Here is a 16,695-nt window from a genome sequence, read left to right as displayed (position 1 = left end):
CCCCATACTGGTCCTTACTGGTCCGTACTGGGGACCTTGCAGCACTGGGCGCTGTGGGGGGCTACGAGGGGCTGGTGGAGCGTTACCCCCTGGCGCTGCCCCCCAACGTGACGGGTCCCTGCGGGCGTCCCCGTCCCGACGCCTTCCACCTCCTGCGCCATCCCAGTACCGGCGACCTGCCCTGGCCCGGCCTCTTACTGGGACTGGGCATCATCTCCGCCTGGTACTGGTGTACCGATCAGGTGGGACTGGGAGGCACTGGGAGGGGGCTGGGGGGGCGCTGGAAGGGAGCGGGAGGCGCTGGGATGGGATCGAGGGGCACTGGGGGGCGTCGAGACGGGACTGGGAGGCGCTGGGAGGGGACTGGGAGGTGCTGGGAGGGGTCTGAGGGGCACTGGGAGGCACTGGGATGGGAGTGGGAGGCGCTGGGAGGGGATCAGGAGGTGCTGGGAGGGGTCCGAGGGGCACTGGGAGGTACTGGGAGGGGAGTGGGAGGCACTGGGAGGGGATTGAGGGGCACTGGGAGGCACTGGGATGGGAGTGGGAGGCACTGGGAGGGGATCAGGAGGTGCTGGGAGGGGTCCGAGGGGCACTGGGAGGTACTGGGAGGGGAGTGGGAGGTGCTGGGAGGGGTCCGAGGGGCACTGGAAGGCACTGGGAGGGGATCAGGAGGTGCTGGGAGGGGTCTGAGGGGCACTGGAAGGTACTGGGAGGGGAGTGGGAGGCACTGGGAGGGGATTGAGGGGCACTGGGAGGTACTGGGAGGGGAGTGGGAGGCACTGGGAGGGGATCGAAGGGCACTGGGAGGTGTCGAGATGGGACTGGGAGGCACTGGGAGGCACTGGGAGGGGTCTGAGGGGCACTGGAAGGTACTGGGAGGGGAGTGGGAGGCACTGGGAGGGGATCGAAGGGCACTGGGAGGTGTCGAGATGGGACTGGGAGGCGCTGGGAGGGGTCTGAGGGGCACTGGAAGGTACTGGGAGGGGAGTGGGAGGCACTGGCAGGGGATCAGGAGGTGCTGGGAGGGGTCTGAGGGGCACTGGGAGGTACTGGGAGGGGAGTGGGAGGCACTGGGAGGGGATCGAGGGGCACTGGGAGGTACTGGGAGGGGAGTGGGAGGCACTGGGAGGGGATCGAAGGGCACTGGGAGGTGTCGAGATGGGACTGGGAGGCGCTGGGAGGGGTCTGAGGGGCACTGGGAGGCACTGGGAGGGGATCAGGAGGTGCTGGGAGGGGTCTGAGGGGCACTGGGAGGTACTGGGAGGGGAGTGGGAGGCACTGGGAGGGGATCGAGGGGCACTGGGAGGTACTGGGAGGGGAGTGGGAGGCGCTGGGATGGGGTCGGGAGCCACTGGAAGGTGCTGGGAGGGGTACTGGGGGTACTGGGAGGGGACTGAGGGGCACTGGCAGAGACTGGGAAGCTCCGGGAGGGCACCGGGAGGCGCCGGGGTGGCACTGGGAGCACTGGGGAGGGGCACTGGGAGCAAACGGGCCGGTCTCCGTGCCCCCCCCAAGGTGATCGTGCAGCGGTGCTTGGCCGGCCGCTCGCTGACCCACGTCCGCGCCGGCTGCGTCGTCTGCGGTTACCTCAAAGTGCTGCCCATGTTCCTCATGGTGCTGCCCGGCATGGCCGCCCGCGTCCTCTTCCCCGGTCAGCCCCCCCCCCGCTCACCCTGCGCCCACCCCCACCTGCCCTAGGTGCCCAAGATGGCTGGCCGCCCAACGTGGCCAACCGACGTGGTCAACCGATGTGGCCAACCAACGTGGCCGCCCAACGTGGCCAACCAATGTGGCCACCTAATGTGGTCAACCAACGTGGCCAACCAACATGGCCGCCCAACGTGGCCACCCAACGTGGCCAACCAATGTGGCCAACCAACGTGGCCACCCAACGCAGTCAACCAATGTGGCCAACCAACGTGGCCGCCCAACATGGCCATCCAACCTGGCCACCCAATGTGGTCAACCAATGTGGCCAACCAACGTGGCCAACCAACGTGGCCATCCAACATGGCTGCCCAACATGGCCAACCAAATGTGGCCAACCAACGTGGCCACCCAACACGGTCAACCAATGTGGCCAACCAACGTGGCCGCCCAACATGGCCATCCAACATGGCCACCCAATGTGGTCAACCAATGTGGTCAACCAATGTGGCCAACCAACGTAGCTGCCCAACGTGGCCACTCAAGATGGCCGCCCAACGTGGCCAACCAACATGGCCGCCCTGGTGCCCCTTCCCCAATGTTCCTTGGCCAACCCAAGATGGTTGGCCACCCAACGTGGCTGCCCAATGCGGCCACCCAACGTGGTCAACCAACGTGGCCAACAAACATGGCCAACCAACGTGGTCAACCAACGTGGCCGCCCAACGTGGCCAACCAACGTGGCCGCCCTGGTGCCCCTTCCCAATGTTCCTTGGCCACCCCAAGCTGGTTGGCCGCCCAACGTGGCCGCTCAAGATGGCCGCCCGAAGAGGCCACCCAAAATGGCCGCCCAAGATGGCCGCCAAGGCCCCTTCCCCCACGAGCCCCACAAGTGCCCCCCAGAATCCCCCAATCCCATGCCCCCCCGTATCCCCACGGTCCCGCAATCCCCCATAATCTACCCCGTAATCCCTCGTATCCCATAATCCCCGTCGCCCCCCAATCCTATAGTCCCCCATCCCCTAATCCCCCCTACCCCATAATTCCCCCTCCCCAATCCCCTCTATCCCATATATCAATCCCCAAATCCCATATATCCCCAAATCCCATAGATCCCCTAATCCCATATATCCCGTAATCCCATATATGCCATAATCCCATAGTCCCCCATCCCCTAATCCCCCCTACCCCATAATTCCCCCTCCCACAATCCCATATATCCCACAACCCCCTGCCCCATAGCCCCCTCTATCCCCTAATCCCCCTCTATCCCCCAATCCCTGTAATTCCCCCAATCCCACAATTCCTTCCCCTAATCCCTTCTATCCCATAGTCCCTCTATCCCATAATCCCACATATCCCATAATCCCATAGTCCCCCCATCCCCTAATCCCCCCTACCCCATAATTCCCCCTCCCCAATCCCCTCTATCCCATATATCAATCCCCAAATCCCATATATCCCCAAATCCCATATATCCCCTGATCCCATAGATCCCCAAATCCCACATATCCCCTAATCCCATATATGCCATAATCCCATAGTCCCCCATCCCCTAATCCCCCTAACTCCCCCTCCCCTAATCCCATAGATGATCAATCCCCTAATCCCGTAATCCCCTAATCCCATATATCAATCCCCAAATCCCATATATCCCCAAATCCCATATATCCCCAAATCCCATAGATCCCCTAATCCCATATATCAATCCCCAAATCCCATAGATCCCCAAATCCCACATATCCCGTAATCCCATATATGCCATAATCCCATAGTCCCCCATCCCCTAATCCCCCTAACTCCCCCTCCCCTAATCCCATAGATGATCAATCCCCTAATCCCATAGATGATCAATCCCCAAATCCCATATATCAATCCCCAAATCCCATATATCCCCAAATCCCATATATCCCCAAATCCCATAGATCCCCTAATCCCATATATGCCATAATCCCATAGTCCCCCATCCCCTAATCCCCCTAACTCCCCCTCCCCTAATCCCATAGATGATCAATCCCCAAATCTCATATATCAATCCCCAAATCCCATATATCAATCCCCAAATCCCATAGATCCCCTAATCCCACATATCCCCTAATCCCATACATGCCATAATCCCATAGTCCCCCATCCCCTAATCCCCTAACTCCCCCTCCCCTAATCCCATAGATGATCAATCCCCAAATCCCATATATCAATCCCCAAATCCCATATATCCCCAAATCCCATATATCCCCTAATCCCATATATCCCCTAATCCCATATATCAATCCCCAAATCCCATATATCCCCAAATCCCATATATCCCCTAATCCCATATATCAATCCCCAAATCCCATATATCCCATAATCCCATATATGCCATAATCCCATAGTCCCCCATCCCCTAATCCCCCTAACTCCCCCTCCCCTAATCCCATAGATGATCAATCCCCTAATCCCGTAATCCCCTAATCCCATATATCAATCCCCAAATCCCATATATCCCCAAATCCCATATATCCCCAAATCCCATAGATCCCCTAATCCCATATATGCCATAATCCCATAGTCCCCCATCCCCTAATCCCCCTAACTCCCCCTCCCCTAATCCCATAGATGATCAATCCCCAAATCCCATATATCAATCCCCAAATCCCATAGATCCCCTAATCCCACATATCTCCTAATCCCATATATGCCATAATCCCATAGTCCCCCATCCCCTAATCCCCTAACTCCCCCTCCCCTAATCCCATAGATGATCAATCCCCAAATCCCATAGATGATCAATCCCCAAATCCCATATATCAATCCCCAAATCCCATATATCCCCAAATCCCATATATCCCCTAATCCCATATATCAATCCCCAAATCCCATATATCCCCTAATCCCATATATCCCCTAATCCCATATATCAATCCCCAAATCCCATATATCCCCAAATCCCATATATCCCCTAATCCCATATATCAATCCCCAAATCCCATATATCCCCAAATCCCATATATCCCCTAATCCCATATATCAATCCCCAAATCCCATATATCCCCAAATCCCATATATCCCATAATCCCATATATGCCATAATCCCATAGTCCCCCATCCCCTAATCCCCTAACTCCCCCTCCCCTAATCCCATAGATGATCCCCAAATCCCACAGATGATCAATCCCCAAATCCCATATATCAATCCCCAAATCCCATATATCCCCAAATCCCATATATCCCCTGATCCCATAGATCCCCAAATCCCACATATCCCCTAATCCCATATATGCCATAATCCCATAGTCCCCCATCCCCTAATCCCCCTAACTCCCCCTCCCCTAATCCCATCGATGACCAATCCCCTAATCCCGTAATCCCCCCCCGTCCCGGAATCCCGTAATCCCCCGCATCCCGTAATCCCGGTATCCCGCGCTCCCTGGCAGAGGTGGTGGGCTGCGCGGACGCCCAGGGCTGCCGCCGCGCCTGCGGGACCCCCGTCGGCTGCTCCAACGTCGCCTACCCCCGCCTCGTCCTCACCCTCCTGCCCCCCGGTACGGCCGCCCCGCCCGCGCCCCGCCCGGCCGCGCCCCGCCACTGCTGGGGCGGAGGCAGGGGCTACTGCGGCGTTATCAGGGGGGTAGTAGGGCGGTATTAGGGGATATTACGGCATTATTAGGCCGGTATTAGGGGTAGTAGGGGCTATTACGGCATTATTAGGGCGTTATTAGGGGTAGTAGGGCGGTATTAGGGGATATTACGGCATTATTAGGCCGGTATTAGGGGTATTAGGGGCTATTACGGCATTATTAGGGCGTTATTAGGGGTAGTAGGGCGGTATTAGGGGATATTAGGGCATTATTAGGCCGTTATTAGGGATAGTAGGGCAGTATCAGGGGGTATTACGGCATTATTAGGGTGGTATTAGGGGCTATTACGGCATTATTAGGGCGTTATTAGGGGTAGTAGGGCGGTATTAGGGGCTATTACGGCATTATTAGGGCGTTATTAGGCGTATTAGGGCGGTATTAGGGGCTATTACAGCATTGTTAGGGCGTTATTAGGGGTATTAGGGCCTATTACGGCATTATTAGGGCGTTATTAGGGGTAGTAGGGCGGTATTAGGGGATATTAGGGCATTATTAGGCCGTTATTAGGGGTAGTAGGGCAGTATCAGGGGGTATTACGGCATTATTAGGGTGGTATTAGGGGCTATTACGGCATTATTAGGGCGTTATTAGGGGTAGTAGGGCGGTATTAGGGGCTATTACAGCATTTTTAGGGCGTTATTAGGGGTAGTAGGGCGGTATTAGGGGCTATTACGGCATTATTAGTGCGTTAATAGGGGTAGTAGGGCGGTATTAGGGGCTATTACGGCATTATTAGGGCGTTATTAGGGGTAGTAGGGCGGTATTAGGGGCTATTACGGCATTATTAGTGCGTTAATAGGGGTAGTAGGGCGGTATTAGGGGATATTACGGCATTATTAGTGCGTTAATAGGGGTAGTAGGGCGGTATTAGGGGATATTACGGCATTATTAGGGCGGTATTAGGGGTAGTAGGGCAGTATCAGGGGTATTACGGAATTATTAGGGCAGTATTAGGGGTATTAGGGCAGTATTACGGGATATTACGGCATTATTAGGGCGTTATTAGGGGTATTAGGGCGGTATTAGGGGCTATTACGGCATTATTAGGGCGGTATTAGGGGTAGTAGGGCGGTATTAGGGGCTATTACGGCATTATTAGGGCGTTATTAGGGGTAGTAGGGCAGTATCAGGGGGTATTACGGCATTATTAGGGTTATTAGGGCGGTATTAGGGGCTATTACGGCATTATTAGGGCGTTATTACGGGTATTAGGGCGGTATTAGGGCCTATTACGGCATTTTTAGGGCGTTATTAGGGGTAGTAGGGCGGTATTAGGGGTTATTACGGCATTATTAGGCCGTTATTAGGGTTAGTAGGGCGATATTAGGGTGTTATTAGGGGCTATTAGTGCCCTCTTAGGGTTATTAGGGGGTTATTAGTGCCCTCTTAGAGGTATTAGGGGGTTATTAGGGGCTATTAGTGCATTATTAGAGGTCATTAGGGGTTTTTTAGGGGCTATTAGTGCTCTCTTAGAGGTATTAGGTGGTTATTAGGGGGCTATTAGGGGGCCATTAGCGCCCTCTTAGAGGTATTAGGGGGTTATTAGGGGGCTATTAGTGCCCTCTTGGAGGTATTAGGCGGTTATTAGGGGTATTAGGGGGCCATTAGTGCCCTCTTGGAAGTATTAGGTGGTTATTTGGGGACTATTAGTGCCCTCTTGGAGGTATTAGGCGGTTATTAGGGGCTATTAGTGCATTATTAGAGGTCATTAGGGGTTTTTTAGGGGCTATTAGTGCTCTATTAGAGGTATTTGGAGGTTATTAGGGGGCTATTAGTGCCCTCTTGGAGGTATTAGGGGGTTATTAGGGGGCTATTAGTGCCCTCTTAGAGGTATTAGGGGGTTATTAGGGGGCTATTAGTGCCCTCTTAGAGGTATTAGGCGTTTATTAGGGGTATTAGGGAGCCATTAGTGCCCTCTTGGAGGTATTAGGGGGTTATTAGGGGCTATTAGTGCCCTCTTAGAGGTATTAGGCGTTTATTAGGGGTATTAGGGAGCCATTAGTGCCCTCTTGGAGGTATTAGGGGGTTATTAGGGGCTATTAGTGCATTATTAGAGGTCATTAGGGGGTTTTTAGGGGCTATTAGTGCCCTCTTAGAGGTATTAGGGGGTTATTAGGGGGCTATTAGTGCATTATTAGAGGTCATTAGGGGGTTTTTAGGGGCTATTAGTGCCCTCTTAGAGGTATTAGGGGGTTATTAGGGGGCTATTAGTGCCCTCTTGGAGGTATTAGGCGGTTATTAGGGGTATTAGGGGGCTATTAGTGCCCTCTTGGAGGTATTAGGGGGTTATTAGGGGGCTATTAGTGCCCTCTTGGAGGTATTAGGGGGTTATTAGGGGCTATTAGAGGCTACGGGGGGGTTATTAGTGGCTATTAGCGGGCTATTAGCGCACTCCCCGAGGCCATGGGGAGTCTATTAGGGACTATCGGGGGGGGTTTTCCCCCATTCCAACCCCCCTTCGCCCCCCCAGGCCTACGCGGGCTGATGCTGGCGGTGGTCCTGGCCGCCCTCATGTCCTCCCTGGCCTCCATCTTCGCCAGCGCCGGCGCCCTCTTCACCCTCGACGTCTACCAACGCCTGCGACCCCGCGCCGGAGCCCGGCACCTCCTGATCGCCGGCAGGTCGGTTGTTTGGGGTGATGTTGGGGTGGGGGGAGTTAACGCCCCGGTTGGGTGGTCGGGGGGCACCCACGGGTGACGCCGGGGGTCCCGCGCAGGCTGTGGATCGTGGCGATGGTGGGCTTGAGCCTGGCCTGGCTGCCGGTGGTGGAGGCGGCGCGGGGGGGGGCAGCTCTTCGACTACATCCAGGCCGTCGCCAGTTACTTGGCCCCCCCCGTGGCCGCCGTCTTCTTCCTCGCCGTCTTCGTCCCGCGCGTCAACGAGCCCGTGAGTTTGGGGATCGGGTTTTTTTTGGGGGGGGGGGAGGGGGATGGACACCCAGATGTTGGGGTGAAGAAGGGGAATCCAGGTGTTGGGGGGGGGGGGTGAAGAAGGGGAATTCAGGTGTTGGGGGGGATGAAGAAGGGGATCCAGATGTTGGGGGGGGTGAAGAAGGGGATCCAGGTGTTGGGGGGTGAAGAAGGGGAAGCCAGATGTTGGGGGGGATGAAGAAGAGGAATCCAGGTGTTGGGGGAATGAAGAAGGGGAATCCAGGTGTTAGGGGGATGAAGAAGGAGAATCCAGGTGTTGGGGGGATGAAGAAGGGGAATCCAGGTGTTGGGAGGGTGAAGAAGGGGAATCCAGATGTTGGGGGGTGAAGAAGGGGAATCCAGGTGTTGGGGGGGTGAAGAAGGGGATCCAGGTGTTGGGGGGGATGAAGAAGAGGAATCCAGGTGTTGGGGGGATGAAGAAGAGGAATCCAGATGTTGAGGTGTGAAGAAGGGGATCCAGATGTTGGGGGGACGAAGAAGAGGAATCCAGGTGTTGGGGGGGTGAAGAAGAGGAATCCAGGTGTTGGGGGGGTGAAGAAGGGGATCCAGATGTTGGGGGGATGAAGAAGGGGAATCCAGGTGTTGGGGGGGGGGTGAAGAAGGGGATCCAGGTGTTGGGGGGGATGAAGAAGAGGAATCCAGGTGTTGGGGGGATGAAGAAGGGGAATCCAGATGTTGGGGAGGTGAAGAAGGGGATCCAGGTGTTGGGGGGGTGAAGAAGGGGATCCAGGTGTTGGGGGGATGAAAAGGGGATCCAGGTGTTGGGGGGCAATGAAGAAGGGGATCCAGATGTTGGGGGGATGAAGAAGGGGATCCAGATGTTGGGGGGGTGAAGAAGGGGAATCCAGATGTTGGGGGTGGTGAAGGGGTCCCAGGTGTCCGGGATCGAGGGGCCCCCGACATCCTGGCCCCTTCGTTACCCCATTCCCATCAGCCGCCCCCCCCCCCCCCCAAAAAAAAAAGGGGACCCCACATGTGGGTGCCTGACCCCCCCCTTCTCCCCTCCCCCCCCCCCCAGGGCGCTTTTTGGGGTCTGCTGGGGGGGCTGGGGCTGGGCCTGGCCCGGCTGGTCCCCGAATTCGCGTTGGGGACGGGGACGTGCGGGTCCCCCGGCCGCTGCCCCCCCCTCGTTTGCGGCCTCCATTACCTCCACTTCGCCGCCCTCCTCTTCCTCGCCACCGGCCTCATCGTCATCGGCGTCTCCCTCTGCTACCCCCCCATCCCTCGCCAACACGTGAGTCCCTTTTTTTTTTGGGGTGGGGGACGGACACCCCAAATTTTTTTTTTTTTGGGGGGGACACACACACCCAGCTATCCGGCTTCCCGCAGCTCCACCGGTTGGTCTTCAGCCTCCGGAACAGCCGGGAACCGCGGATCGACCTCGACCGACAAATCCCCAAGGATGGTGCCGGTGACGTCCAGCTCCAGGGTAAAGGGACCCATGGGTGTGGGGGGGGGGTCCCATGGGTGCTGGGGGGGGGTCTCCAAGAGTCTGGGAGGGGGCTAATGGGTCTGGGAGGGGTCCCATGGGTGCTGTGGGGGGGGCTCCAAGGGTCTAGGAGGGGTCCCATGGGTCTGGGAGGGGTCCCATGGGTGTGGGGGGGGGGGCTCCAAGGGTCTGGGAGGGGTCCCAAGGGTGCAGGGGGGGTCCCATGGGTACAGAGGGGGGGTCTCCAAGGGTCTGGGAGGGGTCCCAAGGGTGCAGGGGGGGTCCCATGGGGGTGTGTGGGGGGCTCCAAGGGTCTGAGGAGGGGTCCCATGGGTGCAGGGGGGTCCCATGGGTACAGGGGGGGGGTCTCCAAGGGTCTGGGAGGGGGGCTAATGGGTCTGGGAGGGGTCCCAAGGGTGCAGGGGGGGGTCCCATGGGGGTGTGGGGGGGGCTCCAAGGGTCCGAGGAGGGGTCCCATGGGTGCAGGGGGGGTCCCATGGGTACGGGGGGGGGGGTCTTCAAGGGTCTGGGAGGGGGCTAATGGGTCTGGGAGGGGTCCCATGGGTGCAGGGGGGGTCCCATGGGTGTGTGTGGGGGGCACCCCATGGGTCTGGGAGGGGTCCCATGGGTGGGTGGGGGTCCCATGGGTACAGGGGGGGTTCTCCAAGGGTCTGGGAGGGGGCTAATGGGTCTGGGAGGGGTCCCATGGGTGGGTGGGGGTCCCATGGGTGCGGGGGGGGGGGGCACCCCATGGGTCTAGGAGGGGTCCCAAGGGTGCAGGGGGGGTCCCATGGGGGTGTGGGGGGGGCTCCAATGGTCCGAGGAGGGGTCCCATGGGTGCAGGGGGGGGTCCCATGGGTACAGGAGGGGGGTCTCCAAGGGTCTGGGAAGGGGCTAATGGGTCTGGGAGGGGTCCCATGTGTGCTGGGGGGGGGTCTCCAAGGGTCTAGGAGGGGTCCCATGGGTCTGGGAGGGGGCTAATGGGTCTGGGAGGGGTCCCATGGGTGGGTGGGGGTCCCATGGGTGCGGGGGGGGACACCCCATGGGTCTGGGAGGGGTCCCCTGGGTGTGGGGGGGGGTCCCCTGGGTGCAGAAGACCCAGAACCAACACCCCCCCCCCGCCCCCGCCCTTCCCCTTCTCTTCCAGATGTGGAGGCGGAGCCATCTGGCCAGGGGGCGGGGCCTGTCCCCCAAGGGGCGGGGCCTTCGGGGGAAAGGGGCGTGGCCGAGCCACCGGCCCCGCCCCCCGAGGAGGGGGTGTGGGGGCGGGTGGTGGACGCCAACGCGCTGGTGCTGATGGCCGTCGCCTTCTTCCTCTGGGGGTACTTCGCCTGAGACCCCCCCCCCCGAGGACGAGATGTACCCCGAAAGGGCTGGAACGACCCCAAAACGGGGACAAACCCCCCCCCGCGACGGAAAAACGCCACCGCAGAAGGCAAAACAGGCCCAGGGCGAGGCTAAAACGCCCCCAAATCGGCCCAAAACTCTCCAAAACGAGCCTGAAAAGCCCCACAATGAGCCCCGAACGTCTCGAAACCAAGCGAAGCGCCCCAAACGTCAGAACGATGTCAAAATAAGCCAAAACAGGCCCCAAAAGAGACTAAAATGCCCCCAAATGGGCCCAAAACTCTCCAAAATGAGCCTGAAAAGTCCAAAAGGAGCTTGAAAAGCCCCAAAAAGAGCCTGGAAAACCCCAAAATGAGCCTGAAAAGCCCCACAATGAGCCCCGAACGTCTCGAAACCAAGCGAAGCGCCCCAAACGTCAGAACGATGTCAAAATAAGCCAAAACAGGCCCCAAAAGAGACTAAAATGCCCCCATATGGACCCAAAACTCTCCAAAATGAGCCTGAAAAGTCCAAAAGGAGCTTGAAAAGCCCCAAAAAGAGCCTGGAAAACCCCAAAATGAGCCTGAAAAGCCCCAAAATGAGTCCCAAATACCTCAAAACCAAGCTAAGCAGCCCCAAATGCCCCCAAACAAGCCCACAGACTCTGAAAAGATGTCAAAATGCCCCAAAATAAGCCAAAACAGGCCCAAAACGAGACTTAAATGAGCCCCGATGGGCCCAAAACTCTCCAGAATGAGCCTGAAAAGCCCCAAAATGAACTTGAAAAAGCCCCAAAAGGAGCCCCCGAACATCTCAAAACCAAGCTAAGCGGCTCCAAACGTCAAAAAGCCCCAAAATAAGCCAAAACAGGCCCAAAAAGAGACTAAAATGCCCCCAAATGGGCCCAAAACTCTCCAAAATGAGCCTGAAAAGTCCAAAAGGAGCTTGAAAAGCCCCAAAAAGAGCCTGGAAAACCCCAAAATGAGCCTGAAAAGCCCCAAAATGAGCCCCGAACGTCTCGAAACCAAGCGAAGCGCCCCAAACGTCAGAATGATGTCAAAATAAGCCAAAACAGGCCCCAAAAGAGACTAAAATGCCCCCAAATGGGCCCAAAACTCTCCAAAATGAGCCTGAAAAAGCCCCAAAGTGAACCTGAAAAAGCCCCAAAATGAGCCCCCAAAACCTCAAAACCAAGCTAAGCAGCCCCAAATGCCCCCAAACAAGCCCAAAGCCTCTGAAAAGATGTCAAAATGCCCCAAAATAAGCCAAAACAGGCCCAAAACGAGACTAAAATGAGCCCCAATGGGCCCAAAACTCTCCAGAATGAGCCTGAAAAGTCCAAAAGGAGCTTGAAACGCCCCCAAAAGAGCCTGGAAAACCCCAAAATGAGCCTGAAAAGCTCCAAAATGAGCCCCGAATACCTCAAAACCAAGCTAAGCAGCCCCAAATGCCCCCAAACAAGCCCACAGACTCTGAAAAGATGTCAAAATGCCCCAAAATAAGCCAAAACAGGCCCAAAACGAGACTTAAATGAGCCCCGATGGGCCCAAAACTCTCCAAAGAGCCTGAAAAAAGCCCCAAAAGCAGCTTGAAAAGCCCCAAAAGGAGCCCCGAATACCTCGAAACCAAGCTAAGCGGCCCCACATGCCCCAAAACGTGCCCCAAAACCTCCCAAATGATGTCAAAATGCCCCAAAATAAGCCAAAACAGGCCCAAAACGAGACTTAAATGAGCCCCGATGGGCCCAAAACTCTCCAAAAAGAGCCTGAAAAAGCCCCAAAAAGAGCCTGAAAAAGCCCCAAAAGGAGCCTGAAAAGCCCCCAAATGAGGCCGAAAAGCCCCCAAATGAGCCTGAAAAGCCCCAAAATGAGCCCGAAAAGCCCCAAAATAAGCCCAAAAAGCCCCAAAAAGAGCCCGAAAAGCCCCAAAAAGAGCCCGAAAAGCCCCAAAAAGAGCCCGAAAAGCCCCAAATGAGCCCAGAACTCCCCAAACGATGCCAAAATGCCCCTAAACAACCCCAACACGGCCCCAAATTCCCTCCAAAATGCCTCAAAATCCCCCCAAAGCGCCGGGAACACAAAACTGCACGTTTTTAGAAACGACCCCCAAACTGGTGGTTTTTGGACCCGTTGTCGAAAAACGCTGTTTTTCGCCCCATTCTGGGGTCGGCTGGGGTCAATCCGGAGAAGGGCGGAGCCGGTTATTGGCGGAAGGGCGGGGCTCGTCGCCAGAGGCCCCGCCCCCTGGCCCCGCCCAGTCGAGCTGCCATTCGTCGGGGGCCAGGAGGTGCCGCCCCGTCTCCCAACCGGCGGCCGCCAGCCCTGCGGGGGCGGTGACGTCACAGGGGGACGCGCGTGATGTCATAAGACGTCGCGCGTGACGTCACACGACGCCACGCGGCGACGGGGGGGGGGCGGGGGCGGGGAGGAGGCGCGATGATGCGAGCGATGACACGGGAAGGGGTGGGACCCGGGAGGCGACGCCGCGCGACGACACGCGCGATGACACGTACCGCGCAGGAAGGCGGGGCCCAGCGTGCGCCACAGGCGGGAGCTCTCGGCCACGACGCCCCACGGCACCGTCCCCGGCGCTGGGGGGGGGAAACGACACCCCGTTACTGCCCCGGGGACCCCAAAATTACCCCCAAGGACCCCAAAAATTGCCCCGGGGGCCACAGAATGACCCCACGGGACCCCAAAACTGCCCCGGGGACCCCAAAATTGCCCCCAAGGACCCCAAAAGAGCCCCAGGGGACCCCAATTTGCCCAGGGAGGCCCCAAAACTTGCCCCAAGGTCCCCAAAATTGTCCTGGAAAACCCCAAAACTTGCCCCAGAGGACCCCAGTTTGCCCCAGGACCCCCAATCTGCCCCAGGAGGCCCCAAAACTTGTCCCAGAAGACCCCAAAACTGCCCTGGAAGACCCCAAAACTTGGCTCAGAGGACCCCAATTCGCCCCAGGGGCCCCCAACCTGCCCCAGAGGACCCCAATCTGCCCCAGTGTCCCCAAAACTGCCGCAGGGACCCCAAAACTTGGCCCAGAAGACCCCAATTTGCCACAGGGATCCCAAAATTTGCCCCAGGGACCCCAAAACTTGCCCCAAGGTCCCCAAAACCGCCCTGGAAGACCCCAAAACTTGCCCCAGAGGACCCCAATTCGCCCCAGGGGCCCCCAATCTGCCCCAGGGAACCCCAAAACTTGGCTCAGAAGACCCCAAAACTGCCCTGGAAGACCCCAAAACTTGGCTCAGAGAACCCCAATTCGCCCCAGGGACCCCCAAACTGCCCCAGGGACCCCCAAACTGCCCCAGGAGACCCCAAAACTTGCCCCAAGGTCCCCAGAACTGTCCTGGAAAACCCCAAAACTTGCCCCATGGGACCCCAATCTGCCCCAGAGGACCCCCAATCTGCCCCAGGAGGCCCCAAAACTTGCCCCAGGGACCCCAAAACTTGCCCCAGAGGACCCCAATCTGCCCCAGTGTCCCCAAAACTGCCGCAAGGACCCCAAAACTTGGCCCAGAGGACCCCAATTTGCCACAGGGATCCCAAAATTTGCCCCAGGGTCCCCAAAACTTGCCCCAAAGGACCCCCAAACTGCCCTGGAGGACCCCAAAACTTGCCCCCAAGGTCCCCAAAACCGCCCTGGAAGACCCCAAAACTTGCCCCAGAGGACTCCAATTTGCCCCAGGGACCCCCAATCTGCCCCAGGAGGCCCCAAAACTTGCCCCAAGGTCCCCAAAACTGCCCTGGAAGACCCCAAAAACTTGCCCCAGAGGACCCCAATTTGCCCCAGGGGCCCCCAATCTGCCCCAGGGGACCCCAAAACTTGCCCCAGAGGACCCCAATTCGCCCCAGGGACCCCAAAACTTGCCCCAAGGTCCCCAAAACTGCCCTGGAAGACCCCAAAACTTGCCCCAGAGGACCCCAATTTGCCCCAGGGACCCCCAATCTGCCCCAGGGGACCCCAAAACCTGCCCCAGAGGACCCCAATCTGCCCCAGGGGACCCCAAAACCTGCCCCAGAGGACCCCAAACTTGGCCCAGAGGACCCCAATTTGCCCCAGGGATCCCAAAATTTGCCCCAGGGTCCCCAAAACTTGCCCCAAAGGACCCCCAAACTGCCCCAGGAGACCCCAAAACTTGCCCCAAGGTCCCCAGAACTGTCCTGGAAAACCCCAAAACTTGCCCCAGAGGACCCCAATTCGCCCCAGGGACCCCCAACCTGCCCCAGGAGGCCCCAAAACTTGTCCCAGAAGACCCCAAAACTGCCCTGGAAGACCCCAAAACTTGCCCCAGAGGACCCCAATCTACCCCAGGGACCCCCAACCTGCCCCAGGGGACCCCAAAACTTGGCTCAGAGGACCCCAATTTGCCCCAGGGACCCCCAATCTGCCCCAGGGGACCCCAAAACTTGCCCCAGGGGACCCCAATCTGCCCCAGGGACCCCCAACCTGCCCCAGGGGACCCCAAAACATGGCTCAGAGGACCCCAATTTGCCCCAGGGATCCCAAAATTTGCCCCAGGGTCCCCAAAACTTGCCCCAAAGGACCCCCAAACTGACCCAGGGAGCCCCAAAACTTGCCCCAAGGTCCCCAAAACTGCCCTGGAAGACCCCAAAACTCGCCCCAGAGGACCCCAATTCGCCCCAGAGGACCCCAATTTGCCCCAGAGGACCCCCAACCTGCCCCAGGGACCCCCGACCCCCCCCCCGTCGACTCACGGCAGCGGCGCAGGCGTTGCTGCAGCGGGCGCAGGGCAGCACCCATGGGTGCCCCCGGGGGCAGGTCGGGACCCAGCAGCTCCTCCAGCAGCAGGGCCTGGGCGCAGGCGCGCAGGGGGGTATCGGGGGGGGCCCCCCGGCGCAGGCCCACCCCCACCCAGCCTAGGGAGACCGAAAAAAAAAAAAGGGGAGGGGTCACCCTAACGCCTGGGTCCCTAGGGACACCCCTACCCCAAATTCCTGGGTATTCCCCCACCCCAAATTCCTGCCCCCCCCTCCAGTTCCTGGGTACCCCCCAAATTCCTGGGTGTCCCCCCACCCAAATTCATGGGTGTGTGTCCCCATTCCTGGGTCCCCACCCCAAATTTCTGGGTGTCCCCATCCCCAAATTCAGGTGTGTGTGTCCCCTAAATTTCTAGGGGTTCCCCCCCCCCCCCCAATTCCTGGGTCCCCATCCCCAAATTCCTGGGCGTCCCCCCAAGTTCCCAGGTGTCCCCCCCACCCAAATTCATGGGTTGTCCCCCCCCCCATATTTCTGGGTGTCCCCATTCCCAAATTCCTGAGTCCCCATCCCCAAATTCCTGGGTGTCACCCCACCCAGATTCATGGGTGTCCCCCCCCCATTCCTGGGTCCCCACCCCAAATTTCTGGGTGTCCCCATCCCCAAATTCAGGTGTGTGTGTCCCCTAAATTTCTAGGGGTTCCCCCCCCCCAATTCCTGGGTCCCCATCCCCAAATTCCTGGGCGTCCCCCCAAGTTCCCAGGTGTCCCCCCACCCAAATTCATGGGTTGTCCCCCCCGCCCATATTTCTGGGTGCCCCCATTCCCAAATTCCTGGGTCCCCATCCCATATTCCTGGGTGTCCCCCCACCCAAATTCCTGGGTCCCCACCCCAAATTTCTGGGTGTCCCCATCCCCAAATTCCTGGGTGTCCCCCCACCCAAATTCCTGGGTGCCCCCCCCTACATTTCTGGGGGTCCCCCCCCCCAATTCCTGAGCATCCCCCCAAGTTCCCAGGTGTTCCCCC

General features: G+C 58.3%; 2 protein-coding genes and 2 long non-coding RNA genes across 4 annotated transcripts; 3 read left to right on the top strand and 1 right to left on the bottom strand.

The window, feature by feature from the left end:
- Window positions 1-8: 8 nt before the first annotated feature.
- Window positions 9-11,021, top strand: LOC126037022 (sodium/glucose cotransporter 2-like; the record flags this gene model as incomplete). The annotated part of the gene is given in 9 exon segments (XM_049797239.1): window positions 9-242; window positions 1,516-1,651; window positions 5,064-5,171; window positions 7,738-7,888; window positions 7,984-8,047; window positions 8,049-8,153; window positions 9,216-9,431; window positions 9,527-9,626; window positions 10,720-11,021. Coding segments are annotated over 9 exon segments (1,356 nt in total), but the record flags the coding sequence as incomplete, so codon positions are not given.
- LOC126037020 (uncharacterized) lies at window positions 5,315-7,211 on the top strand. The gene is made up of 4 exons (XR_007505445.1): window positions 5,315-6,686; window positions 6,803-6,895; window positions 6,938-7,139; window positions 7,191-7,211. It is a non-coding gene; the product is annotated as an uncharacterized LOC126037020 (long non-coding RNA).
- LOC126037021 (uncharacterized) lies at window positions 8,349-9,122 on the top strand. Its single transcript, XR_007505446.1, has 3 exons — window positions 8,349-8,599; window positions 8,630-8,687; window positions 8,809-9,122. It is a non-coding gene; the product is annotated as an uncharacterized LOC126037021 (long non-coding RNA).
- Window positions 11,022-11,032: 11 nt separating the features above from the next.
- LOC126037019 (uncharacterized) lies at window positions 11,033-15,830 on the bottom strand (the record flags this gene model as incomplete). Its single annotated transcript, XM_049797238.1, has 4 exons — window positions 11,033-11,360; window positions 12,697-13,273; window positions 13,465-13,542; window positions 15,669-15,830. Coding segments are annotated over 4 exons (951 nt in total), but the record flags the coding sequence as incomplete, so codon positions are not given.
- Between the last annotated feature and the right edge of the window lie 865 nt (window positions 15,831-16,695).

Source organism: Accipiter gentilis, unplaced genomic scaffold (genome assembly GCF_929443795.1).
Source record: "Accipiter gentilis unplaced genomic scaffold, bAccGen1.1, whole genome shotgun sequence".
NCBI lineage: Eukaryota > Metazoa > Chordata > Aves > Accipitriformes > Accipitridae > Astur > Astur gentilis.
The sequence above is the reverse complement of the archived record's forward strand: the minus strand, read 5'-3'. Positions and strand labels throughout refer to the sequence as shown.